General features: G+C 37.9%; 1 protein-coding gene across 2 annotated transcripts in view; it reads right to left on the bottom strand.

Annotated features, from left to right (window-relative positions):
• The window catches only part of LOC145479592 (cyclin-Q-like), a 75,770-nt gene that overhangs the window by 28,976 nt on the left and 32,998 nt on the right, over positions 1-13,796 (bottom strand). The window contains exon 6 of one of the 2 annotated variants that reach the window (XR_014048435.1): positions 946-2,095. Coding sequence is in view for 1 of the 2 variants with exons in the window: in XM_081458006.1 (XP_081314132.1) it covers positions 2,003-2,095 (93 nt within the window). In the remaining variant the exon portion in view is untranslated. Of the gene's footprint in view, positions 1-842; positions 2,096-13,796 lie in introns of those variants that run through there. The other variant, XM_081458006.1, reaches the window with a different exon arrangement.

The raw sequence follows: 13,796 nt of genomic DNA, 5'->3' as shown, positions 1-13,796 counted from the left end.
ATAAGGGGCGATAAGTAGTCAGCTCTAATTGAATTTACTCCCATGTAAAAAAAACAAGTGTTAAGTTACCATTTTTAACTAAAATTAGCAATATCTTGTTTTGTTTGTTCAAACATTTCATGGGAACAAGTGGTGACGATTCGTCAGCTCTAATTGAATTTACTCCCTTGTGAAAAACAAAAGTGTCAAGTTACCATTTGTAACTAAAAATAGCAAACATCTCGTGGGAACAAGTGGTGACGATTTGTCAGCTCTAATTGAATTTACTCCTTGTGAAAAACAAAAGTATCAAGTTACACTTTGTAACTAAAAATAAAAGTATCTTGTGCCATTTGCCTACTAACTCATGAACCGCTTCAAAACTCAAGACTCATCTCGTTCATAACTAGCTACCATTACACTGAACATTATGCACTCTAAAAGAACCCAATGTATCTAACTGTCACACTCCGCTCCAAGCCGGACTAAAAATCACAAACCGGCAACATACACGTCAGTCTTTATTTTTCAATTACCAAAGTCCTTGTCAGTTAATACAATAAAACGCCCAAGACTTCATGTACCTCACTAAAGTTATCATGAACGAAAACAATTTCCTTTTTCTCCTACTGCAATTCGTGCTGGCTATTAATGTGAAAAAGCGAAAACCCTGATAACATTGAAGAGAAAAGATTTAATTTAATTTCAAACGTATCTTCTCATCCCAGGGGTAAACAAGAACCATTATAATTGTAAAATACATACATACATACCTCTCTCACTCACTCACTCATCCATTGACCCGTCCATAACATACCCCGACGCGCCGACTAAGAGGAATTTTTTTTTACAAAAAAGTAACTCAAAAATCTCGAATGACACCACACTTACATTTGAACAGTTTTCATACTTTTTACCTTTAAAGATATCGGACTAAAATGAATGTCATCAAATAAAACTATCAACCTGCTACTGCAGAGACGTAAAAACACTCTAGAAATGAAAGCTTCTTTTTTGTTTAATATCCTAGGAACAATAGCCGATAACTTGTAAGCTCTAATTGAATTTACTCCCATACTAAAAATAGCAAACATCTGGTGGGAACAAGTCGCGACGATTCGTCAGCTCTAATTGAATTTACTACCTTGTGAAAAACAAGAATGTCAAATTACCCATTGTAACTAAAAAATAAAAATATCTCTTCATATTTGCATGCAACAAGAACAAAACGATCGTTACCTGCACTTACTATTGTAAGCGTTAGAACTGCTTCAAATCTAAATAGTCTCGTCTCCTCTAAAACATGTCCTAAGAACTAGAACCGACGATTCGTGACCTCTAATTGAATTAACTCCTTGTGAAAAACAAAAGTGTCAAGTTACCCTTTGTAATTAAAAATATAAATATCTCGTGCCATTTGCCTACTAACTCATGAACTGCTTCAAAACTCAAAACGCATCCGTTCATAACTAGCCACCATTACACTGAAAATTATGCACTCTAAAACAACCCAATGTACGTATGTAACTGTCACACTCCCCTCCAAACCGGACTAAAAATCACAAACCGGCAACATACACGTCACTCTTTATTTTTCAATTACCAAAGTCCTTGTGTTTATACATACCTTGTGTTTCTCACATACCATTTACCTTTACAACTAGAAATGTGATTGGCTGTTCATAGTAGATCCAATCTGATTGGTGTGACGTACATACATCGCTCACTCACTCACTCACTCACCCATTGACCCGTCCATAACATACCCGACGCGCCGACTAAGAGGTATTTTTTTTTACAAAAAAATAACTCAAAAATCACGAACAAGCGCTAGATCTTGAGAAAGTGTCAAGTAAATTCAACTGCCTGATCTACGAAATGCTCTTTATAAAGGAGCTGTACTTATATAATATTATGTATATTTCATTCGCTTTTTCTACAAATTGAAAATGATCTCAGGGAGATCGAAACGACGTTTTTTATCGCTAGTTTTTATTCCAAAATGTGTTTCGAAAAAAACTACTTATAAGACTATTACATTTTCAAATAAATATAAGTCAATCATATTGTAAATTATTGCTTGTATTTCATCTTCTGTGCTCCATGAACACATGGCCTGAAAAGGAAAAAGGTGCAGTCAATACTACATGCCTGATGCGTGTTACACTAGACTTCACCCTTGTATAATTCATAGCCTTTTTGTGTACAAATTAAAGATTTCTCCTATTTTGTTTTCTTTTTGTTCTGTTTTCTGGACTCGTACTATCAAAACAACAATTTATGTCTTGTTGACACAGTAGAGCCAGATGCACAGTCCTCTACGCTCATGCATTACAAATAATGAAAAATAGAATTATGACAGAGCGCGTGTTGGCCCTACTGGTCGAATTGGAATTTGGAGTGTTTTTTGTGGAGGAAAACCGGAGAACCTGGATAAAACACCTCGGAGAAAGGCAAGAACCAACAGCAAACTCAAGCCACCTATGGCACCTTAATGGAATCAAACCCGGGCCACATTGGTGGGAGGCGAGCGTTCTCATCATTGCATCAACCCTGCTGCCCAAATTTTGGATGTGTCATATTAATAGCAAAAATAATTGAAAGTATTTAAACAGGGTAGCTAGTTCAAGAATGGACAAGTAACGAGGATAAGACATAATTAAAATTTAAAAACGTTCTCTGGTTAAAATAGTTTAAAACTAGTATACCTAAATGGTAATAATGCTGCCGAAGGGGAGGACGATATTAAGTATGCTAACAGTAACCTTATGAACTGTACTACGTCATCTGCTTGGAACGGTGAAGAATTGATCTCTACAAAAAGCCATATTTGAATCGTTATGAAGGGAAACCAATTTAAATTTTTATGGGGTTGAGTGCTTCGTGGGATTTAATAATAATAATAATAGATAGTGTGTGCAAAATACAAGAGCCCTTTTCTTCATTGGAATTTCTCCCTGGCTCTATTAGTGTTCATAAATATTTGATATTACGCCCCCTCTCCCCCCCCCCCCGTCAAAAAAAAAGGAGGAAAAAAAAAAATAACGGCAATTACAAAAAACTCATTTAGCTGAACATGGTACATAAAGGAGGGGGATATTTTAGTAACCCCTCCCCCATTACAGTGCAAATGTTTTTGCATGGGCCCGGTTCCCCCTTTAAAGCCAACTGTTTGGCACGGCCCCCTGTAAAATATCACCAGTCCCTGCTTTCCTCTCTTTAATAAATCTTTAAAATGGACATTTTGTAAACAAGTTGTTTTGTGTGCTGCACCTTCACTGCAAATGTTTTTTGCATGATCCTCCCTTTGAAGGCAAATTTATTGGCACGCCTCCCCCCCGCTCTAAAACATCAGTCTACCCCCGTCCCCCTCAGAAAATGAATGGTCCCTACGAATCAACATTGTGCAATGGACACTTCTGAAAAAACTCTTTAATAAAACTATAAAATAAACATTTTGTTAACAACTATAAACTTTGTAACATCAACGTTTCGGTGTTGAAAAATCAAATACCTCTTGAACAGCAACTATCAATGTTGTAAAATCAACTATAAACTATCATTATGAATTTGACATTGCAGTAACATCATATACCCTACCAAACAGTTAATTTTTTATCAGGAGCCATAATCGGGGATGGAGACCGTAAGTCTCGGGATTCGCGCGCACCTATGATATGGGACAATTTTTCTTTTTTTAGAACAAATTGCGCCATCCTGACGTCATATATCCGCGCGGATTCACGCACATGTCGGGGGCTCTCACGTGGGTGTTGTCACGTTGCGCGATCAAATGGTGAGAGTTGAGAGATTCTCTTGCGTATTTTTCACAGCGATGGCAGGGAATAAGGCAGGGAATACGAACCAGGGCGCTTATATGTAGTTTTATGCTCTGAGCTAACGGAAAAGGTGGGTTTTTCAGGGTCGAAAACAAGACTTCAATCTCGCGCTGGGAATGAATAATAAGATCTGCTCACGCTAGTTGTAAGCTTACGCGTATGTTTCTGCATTTGTTCTGATTTAAGAATATAGCAAGAAAACTCTCTTCTCTGGTATCGAGTTAATTTGTGAGTTTCTCAGACAATGGTTCATCATAACCAAAACCTGTTTTGACGGTTTCTTATTGTTTCTGCTTGTTCAGTCCGGAATATCCCGATAAATTAGGACATCTGTGATGTCACGAAACTCACGTTTCAACCAATGAGAATGCGTGTTTTGATTGGAGTGTTGTGTTTCACAACAAACCAAGAGATTCAAGATGGCGGACAAAGAGAGTCGCGAATACTTTCCAATACCATGAATGCGGGCCTTTAGGAGGATTATATTTATCTCGAATTTAGTTAAATACTGTCCAAAGTATAAAATAAAAGGACAGTTTGTGTTCGCGTTCCATGTCACAGACAATTCTGCCCAGATAACGATTATCCTCGGACCAAAGGAAGCACCACAGAACGCAGTGCGCGCCACGTTTGACGAGCTGCTGTTATCATTCTTTGGAAAGAGACCGTACAATCGGTAAGCATCTTTACTCTGCATTTTTCTAAGCACAGAAATGATCGATATGAGAATTGAGGCTTTCCTCTTATCTAGGGATTATCGGGCCGAAATCGACAGCACGCGCGTGTTCTTATATGCCAGCAAAGATAAATTGTAGATGTCCAAAATGTTATACGTTTTGGCTAAATCGAGGAAATGAAATCATCATTAAAACAGAATTTTCAATAACGCATACGAGTGAGAAATTCTTGTTCTTTTATACAAAATAAACTAAGCTAGAAAAAATGTACCCAAAATTTTAGTGTTGTTGGATGCAGGGATAGTCAAAAATTCTGGTAATATATTTTTTGTAAATCTGAAATTTCTCCATTTTGGTATTTATTTCAAATATTTCTTGTATCTATTTGTTACTGTGCTAAAAGATATCACGTCTGATTTCCACATTTAAATTATGAAAACTTACATATAATTGCTGACTTTCGCAAGTTATTTACCCAAAAATATCAAAATATAATTCCTGGACAGGTTGACAAGGGAGCATTCACAATCCATCCACATGTCCCAAGGTTTTATTATATATTTATTTAAAGTATACAAAACAAATTCAGTCTTGAAAGTGAAATCCATTTTATTTTATTCACTCTTTAGGTACTTTCGACCTTGAATTTGCCTCTTAGCAGAATGCAGGACCTGAAACAAAGTACAAACGCTTGGAAGATTATTACATTGCTTACAGATGCCAATATTATTACAAATGTATTTTTCGTTTTAACATATGAATTTATTTTGAATGTAGTTACCACATTAGTCTCACTAAATGAGAGATTGCCCTCAAGTGGTCTGATAACTCTCATGTTTTCTATTTTTTATTACATATTCTTAACCAAACTGATATGTTTCCTGTTCACAACCAATTAATGTTTTGCATTAGTTTCACAATTAGTAATGTTCAACACTCGACACTACATTATAAACTCTCGTACCTTTTCAGTCTTTGCGTTCATAAAAATTATTTTGCAAAAACATTACTTTCTGGTACATTCAAGCTTCATGGGGAAGTGAAAAGAATCATCATCTACTGGGAACAGCTGCAACTTACTTGTTTGCATGGCCCTCAACGTCTGGTAAATGAGCACAAGCAATCTCTCTACCCTTTGTGCCATTCCTTGGGATACTGATAGCATCCATTTACAGGGAATCACTGCAGAACCTCAAGCCTGTCTGCTTCGCTGCCACTTCTGTGCTGCAGGTGGTTTCCAACAGGCTGCTGGCTCTCCAGTGATAAAACTGGGGTGCACATTCGGTGAATCCACCAAAACAGAGACCTCCCAAATTTGTTTAATTTCGTCCGCGTACTTAGCGACGTCTTATTTCCTCTCTTTTCCCTTTGTTTTTTCCCCAAAAATTCGGCAAAGTGCCTCGAGCAGTCGAGTATGCTCTTCCATGTACTTAAGAGAGAGAAATTGAAAACAACTGTCATAAAAATGAAGGAACGATGCTTACTCAGGCCTTGTGACAACAGCGGTTTAGGTACACTTGTAACGCCTCAAATTCAAAGAGAGTTTACAAAATATCGAAGTTGTTTACAACCATGTAATTTGGCATGATAAAACTTTAGCAACACTAGAACCAGTAAAAAATATACACAGCTCAATGAAAAATACGTGAATACTAAAAAATAACGCGTACACTTTACTAACCTTAATATTTGACCACAAAATCGCGTCTACATCGTCGCGTGACACCAAAAAAACTCAATGATTAGAAGACATTCAACGTTCTCCCACTACCAAAATGGCCGCTTATTCTCCTTCTCGACGTTTGGTCGCAAAAAGTCCTGGATAATGCTGGCCAGACTCTATGCGAGACTGGAAACAACATATTTTCTTGGTCCGCATAAAAGGTCCGCCATTTTCCCTGCAAACAATAGCTTGATGACGTCATGACTGTCCTAATTTATCGGGATATTCCGGACTGTTGTTTGGTGAGTTTGGGAAAGTTTTTGAAAGGAAAGTCTGACGCGTACAATTAGCTCATTTGCATAGTGCAGCGCGTGCACTTTCAAGTCAAAGTCGGTGTTTCCAATCGTCAACAAATCTTGACAAAGATTTCTTTCGTTATCTTTTGTGCTGAGATGCTGTAACAAATTTCACGAACGCAAAAAAGGCTACTAACATCATGTGTGTTTCTTCAACATAAGCATAGTGAAGTTTTACACCGCGAAAATGAAAATAGACAAGGAGATTTGATAACTCGATCAACAAATCGAAATCGTTATTCCAAGTTGATTAAAGAAAGCGTCATCGTAACTTTGCTGATTATTTCTGCTTTATTCACATATTTTCAGCTTAGTTTTTAACATGTTCTCAAACATTTATCAATCTTAATCATATTTAAAAACTATAGAGTTATTGTTTGAGTTCGATGTACGCTTTCACACGACAGTGCGGCAGAAGTACAATTTGTCATGTACAAAACACACATCGGCGGGCGCTCTCATTCATCGACAACAGAGAATTCACTGGATTTTTACACGAATAAAACTGAGCAGTATCTACGGACGTTAAGTTATTGGGCCTTGATGAAACATCAAGCGTTGCTTGCAATTCAGGCGAAACTCAAACTGACCAAACTAGTAATTATTTTGTTTCACTTTTCAGTCGCGATAGACTGGCAAATTCCTCGCAAGCGTGTGGCAAGAGGAGCTAGGAAACTATGAAGTCCTGAAGCTCTGCTATATCTAAATATATCCAGCTAGTTTTTCGCTGTGTAATGGAAAAGCTGTTAATCTTCAACATATGTGAAATTTAAAGTGGAGTAATGTACAGCAGCTCATGTAAAAGAAGCATGCGTCGGAACACAACTTGGTCAGCGATATATATAACCTTACAGCGGAACATACCTAAATTCGACACTGTCTTACTTCACTCAAACTGGAGCAGCTTACGACGAAAATACTTAAGCAAAATTCCAACAGACGTAAACGCGTTGAGTTGTGGGCCAAAAACATGAAACATTTCGGGAATTTCGGACGCCATTTCCCCGCGCGACATCCGCAAAAATCCTCGCAGTATGTACGCGCGTGTGCCGCAGGCCATGGCGCAATTTGTCCTAAAAATAGAATTATTGTCCCATATCATGGGGACAACCCCAATACTAGAAATGGCGCGCGCTTACGGTCTCCGTCCGCGATTATGGCTTCTGTTTTTATCAAAAACTTTATACGTTCTAACAGCAACATTTTGTTGTTGAAATAATAATTATATACTATAAAGATCAGATTGTTCTTCAACAGCAACTATAAAATGTTGTAAAATCTACCATAAACTATCATATGATTATGAATTTGACATTGCAGCGACATCATGTACCCTGCCAAACAGTTAATTTTTTATCACAAACTTTATACATGCTAACAGCAACATTTTGTTGTTGACATAATATAGACTATAAAAATCAGATTCTTCTTCAACAGCAACTATAAAATATGTTGTTATGTCTATTATAAACTATCTATTACGAATTTAACATTGCCCTGACATCATGTACCATGTTAAAACTGTCTTTCACCAACTGGAAATGTGTGTTAAGCTATATTGTGCAGTGCATGGTAAGTGTAAAGTACAAACTTCAGGAGTGCTCACCGGAGCCGATATACAAAACATCCGCTCCGCAGGGGTTAGTGCGCTGGCTGGGATTCTTAAGCATTGGCATGGAACTTGCTGGGAAGCCCGCTTCAAAACAATTGCTTGCTTACTGGTTTAAACTCGGAAGCTTATCCTAGCTGGAAAATGCGCATTTTTGGCATGAATCTAGCTGGTAAATTTTAATGTGAGGTTTTCCCTGGTAGACTAGCTCCATTACCAGCCGCCACTCTGGAAAATTAGCCCCGGGAAATTAGCATGCACTCATCAACCGAAGGCATTTCGCGCGAAGAATGGACTCAGGGTGCCGCCTAGTGATAAGCAGGGGCGTAGCGTCCATATACGCACGTACGCCCGTGCGTACAGTTGAAATCTGGAAAAAAAAAGTTTTATTCCCTTATAGCATTTGTCAAAGTTACGATAAAATAGGACAGATTTTTAAATTTCAAATTATACTGGCCTGTGTGTTTGTTTTCCCAGTACCTTTTAATTAATCCATAAACGACAAGAAACGTTATTTAGCTTCCTAGACTTGTTCACTCTCTAGTTGTTTTAGGAAGCCAACACCCTTTTAGCTTTAATTCTATATTCCAGCGAAGCTCACTGAGCTAACAGAAAGAACCGTTAATGATATCTACTGCCACTTCGGCAGTGACATGGACATCTCTAAGGGCGAATTCAAATCCGAGGTCAAAAGATGGAGGCAAAAGTGGAGTGGAATGGATGGTAATGTGAAGCCAAAGACTTTGGTTGAGATTCTTGATCATGACAACCCTCAATTCTATCCCGGAGTTTATGTTGCTGTGACAACATTGTTGACGTACCTGTATCAACTTGCACTGCAATCTCGTTCCCAGTCTCCGTTCCCCTTGACCAGCGGTCGGAAACGGGAGCTCTAGAAGCAACCATTTCAGGCGTGCGCCATAGATGCAGACTGCGCAGTGAAACCGGATGGACAGAAGTCGGTTATTTCAAAATGGTTGCTCCCAGAACTCTTGTTTTCCGACCGCTGGTCAAGGGGAACGGAGACTCTGGGAATGAGATTGCTTGCACTGCTGAGCGTAGTTTCAGCAGTATGAAGAGATCGAAAACGCCCTTACGAAGTACCATGGCAGATGGGAGATTGAGCTCTTTAGCAATTTTGCACATTTCCAAGCACAAGGACGTTGACATTGATGATGTTATAACAGAGTTCGCCCGTCTAAAGAGTGCACGTCTTGCCGTGTTTTTACCATTGTCTTACCCCATTTTTTGTTGTAAGTTACCGAAAACTCTAAAGATGGGTAAAATAAACAACCAACTACGGCATTTTCCGTCGCATTTATTTATAAAAAATTTCCACGGAAATAGTTGGAAATGACACTTCCGAGACCCTAAATTTCAAAATTTTCTGGGGGAGCATGCCCCCAGACCCCCCTAGTATTTGCGCGCTGTGCGTACACCTTCAGAATCTCACGCTACGCCCCTGATAAGGTCACTTAGGATTCGTCTATCCAGGCATGCGCTGCGTCATATTACACAGCAGTTATATGACCCCTGTGTGACAGCTGAGCTGTCGACTTTGAAAGCGAAAACGTTGCTATTGCAGGCACGGTCACGTCCCAGCCAAAGCTTTTGGCTACGTACAGCGCTCTACAGAGTCGGGAACGGTTTCTTAATAAGAGAGTTGATTTTATTTCAACAAGGTAAGTTTCCTGTGCTTTCTCTTGTCTGTTAGCTGTGTAGTTTCAGACCTACTCTGCTATTCTGTATTTGCCGTTATTGTTCTGACCAAGCTGGATAACAATTAATTTTATGTGCATTATCCCCGGGTATTATCTTCTTGGTGTGCTTTCCGTTTAGACAACCAGATCTTCTTTGTTGTTTAACACATGTCGAAAATTCTTGATTTACTTATTTAGATGTTTACAATTTTGTTTCAGCAATCGTCAGAATCGTTTCTTGTAACGCTATTGCAGCTAAAGACCATTTACTGAGGTATGTCAGTCTTGTAAGCTGTTGTATGTCTTTCGTGCAATAGTACCGGGACTAGTATCGTCTTTGACAAATGCTTACGCGCGCCGTCTACTTTAGATGTAACATGTTCACTTGTACAGCTAGTAAGCTTATATACACTTGGTATTTAAATTTAAATCAAATTCTAGGCACAGGTAAACAAATTCTGGCAAAGATTTCCCAAGTGCGACCCATACCTATAGCACAGTCAGACGGCTCCACTCTACTTAAAATTCCTCCTCATAACAGAGCATTTTGTTTTTGTTAGACAGCACAATCAGTATCAAACTTGCTATTAATTGCCCTTAAAATAAAGATGTTTTGATCGTAATATCAGTCTCAATGCGTTTACGTAATTTCAATGAGATGTTCTATAAAAAAGGCTTTAACAGAAAAAGAGACTCTAGCTTTCCATATTTTGCGACTCCGTTTGAACTGGCCTCTTTGGAGCATTCTTTGTTTCTGCAGGGAATCGTGAATTGATGCCGCCTCGAACAATCGTGGTGTTGAAGGCAACATGAGAGGCACACCATTGGCTACCGAGCTCCAGTTCACAGCACGAGGAAAAGGTTTTGCAAAAATTAATGAGCTAGTTACTTCTAACCATATCTTTGCTAACTAATAGAGAAAAAAACGTTAGAGAACTGAAAAACGTTTGTGAACTATTTAGTGGTTGTTTAATGCTTAAAGACCACATGCTGAATGGTATACAGGAAGTGAGTTATCCGCTTTCTCACTAACCGAAAGTGTCCCGTGACAGAGCCTCCCAACAAAAATGAAGTTACCTCTTTAACGGCTCATCGTAAGCTAATTTTAAGTGATCTCGTTGGAGGCTTCAACACATGGAAGGTTGTGCCGCGAAAGTATTTGTTATCTCTGAAGGGAGGTTTGGAAACACCAAAAGATTATTTTCCTTGTAGACGACTGCTGGTAATTTTCACAAATTATCCCAGAATCCTGATGTCTTTTCGAGAAATTCGGAGGCATTTCCACTTAGTCCCAACACGGTTATGAACAAGTGTTTGATCTCAAAAGACTTTCCTAAACTGGCGAAAACACGTCAGCTTATTAGGAGAAAAGTGTTGTCTGTCAAAATGCAATAAAGTAAGCTTAATGGAGATAAATTTTGCTTGAAACATGTAAACCTAACTTAATATTTAGAGAAGTGTTTGTGATTTCGCAAGGGAGTCCAAACTTCTTCTGAACATCTTAACTTAATTTAAAGAAGTGTTTGTGATCTCGCAAGGGATTCCAAAACTTCGTAACATCTTAACTTACTTTATAAAAGTGTTTGTGATCTCGCAAGGGATTCCAAAACTTCTTCTGAGCACCTTACCTTAATTTAGAGAAGTGTTTGTGATCTCGCTAGGGATTCCAAACTTTCGTAACATCTTTACATACTCTAGAAAAGTGTTTGTGATCTCGCAAGGGATTCCAAAACCTCTTCTGAACATCTTAACGTATTTTAGAGAAGTGTTTGTGATCTCACAAGGGATTCCAAAACTTCGTAACATCTTAATCTACTCTAGAAAAGTGTTTGTGATCTTGCAAGGGATTCCAAAACTTCTTTTGAACATCTTAACTTATTTTAGAGAAGTGTTTGTGATCTCGCAAGGGATTCCAAAACTTCGTAACATCTTTACTTACTTCAGAAAAGTGTTTGTGATCTCGCAAGGGATTCCAAAACTTCTTCTGAACATCGTAACTTACTTTAGAGAAGTGTTTGTGATCTCGCAAGGGATTTCAAAACTTCGTAACATCTTTACTTACTTTAGAAAAGTTTTTGTGATCTCGCAAGGGATTCCCAAACTTCTTCTGAACATCTTAACGTATTTTAGAGAAGTTTTTGTGATCTCGCAAGGGATTCCAAAACTTCGTAACATCTTAACTTACTTTACAAAAGTGTTTGTGATCTCGCAAGGGATTCCAAAACTTCTGAACACCTTACCTTAATTTAGAGAAGTGTTTGTGATCTCGCTAGGGATTCCAAACTTTCGTAACATCTTTACATACTTTAGAAAAGTGTTTGTGATCTCGCAAGGGATTCCAAAACCTCTTCTGAACATCTTAACTTTTTTTAGAGACGTGTTTGTGATCTCACAAGGGACTCCAAAACTTCGTAACATCTTAATCTACTCTAGAAAGGTGTTTGTGATCTTGCAAGGGATTCCAAAACTTCTTTTGAACATCTTAACTTATTTTAGAGAAGTGTTTGTGATCTCGCAAGGGATTCCAAAACTTCGTAACATCTTTACTTACTTCAGAAAAGCGTTTGTGATCTCGCAAGGGATTCCAAAACCTCTTCTGAACATCGTAACTTACTTTAGAGAAGTGTTTGTGATCTCGCAAGGGATTCCAAAACTTCGTTACATCTTTACTTACTTTAGAAAAGTGTTTGTGATCTCGCAAGGGATTCCAAAACTTCTTCTGAACATCTTAACGTATTTTAGAGAAGTGTTTGTGATCTCGTAAGGGATTCCAAAACTTCGTAACATCTTTACTTACTTTAGAAAAGTGTTTGTGATCTCGCAAGGGATTCCTAATCTTCCTCTGAACATGTTAACTTATTTTAGAGAAGTGTTTGTGATCTCGCAAGGGATTCCAAAACTTCGTAACATCTTTACTTACTTTAGAAAAGTGTTTGTGATCTCGCAAGCGATTCCAAAACTTCTTTTGAACATCTTAACTTATATTAGAGAAGTGTTTGTGATCTCGCAAGGGATTCCAAAACTTCGTAACATCTTTACTTACTTTAGAAAAGTGTTTGTGATCTCGCAAGCGATTCCAAAACTCCTACAGTTTATTTAACTAGATGAATGCTGTAACAAGGTTGTCGAAAACTGCAGAAAAAAAAAAGAAATTCACTACCTATACTAAGAGAAATACTTCAAAACTCTCTTTGGTTCTCCTGAAGGTTCCTTGAACATCGTAGTTTGTTATTGAACTGTATGAGTGTTTTTTAATTTATGAAAGTTTCCTAATCATTGAAGGGTTTACAAAGATTTTACTTAGAAGTGCAGTTACATATAGGTTATTTTAAACAATTATACCCATTTACGTGAAGTGGTATTATTTACGACTGTTCTTCGCGATTGTATTTTATTGTGTTCACATGATGTAAGTTTCTCCGCAGGTTCTAGAGTGAAACGTGGAGTACTTTGTTGGTGTTTTGCTGAACAAATTGCATTTCAGGTATGACATAGGCTTTCCCGCAATTTGAAAAAGGAAAAAAAGACTTGCGTCCATATAGAGGTGTTTTTTAAACAGTTAGACACGAGTTTTTTTATGAAGAGAAGAGTGTTTTTTTTAGTTTTATTAGGCAATTTCAAAGATAAAGGTACAAGACTGTCAATTTTTCCTTTTGAAGGTCAAAAAAGTCAATACCATTTTTCAAGATAAAGATCAACGCGCGCATGCTAAATGTTGTTCCTTTCCTTTTTACACAGGTTGAAAGAGAGAGTTGACTGTGAGACCATTTTGCGTCAACACTATAATTCAGGTAGGTAATTCAACTCATATAATAACGTTAAGGACTGCAAAAAGATTCTAAGGAAAGCTCTTTTTAACAGCTCAGTTTCACGAAAATAGGTAGACATATGGTCAGCTGCATATTACTAATTTCTGGTAGAAATGCTAGGTTGTTGAGCATCTGACATAAGCAGTTAGAAGAAGTGTTGTGCA

The sequence above is a fragment of the Orbicella franksi genome, chromosome 1 (assembly GCF_964199315.1).
Source record: "Orbicella franksi chromosome 1, jaOrbFran1.1, whole genome shotgun sequence".
Classification (NCBI taxonomy): Eukaryota; Metazoa; Cnidaria; class Anthozoa; order Scleractinia; family Merulinidae; genus Orbicella; species Orbicella franksi.
The sequence above is the reverse complement of the archived record's forward strand: the minus strand, read 5'-3'. Positions and strand labels throughout refer to the sequence as shown.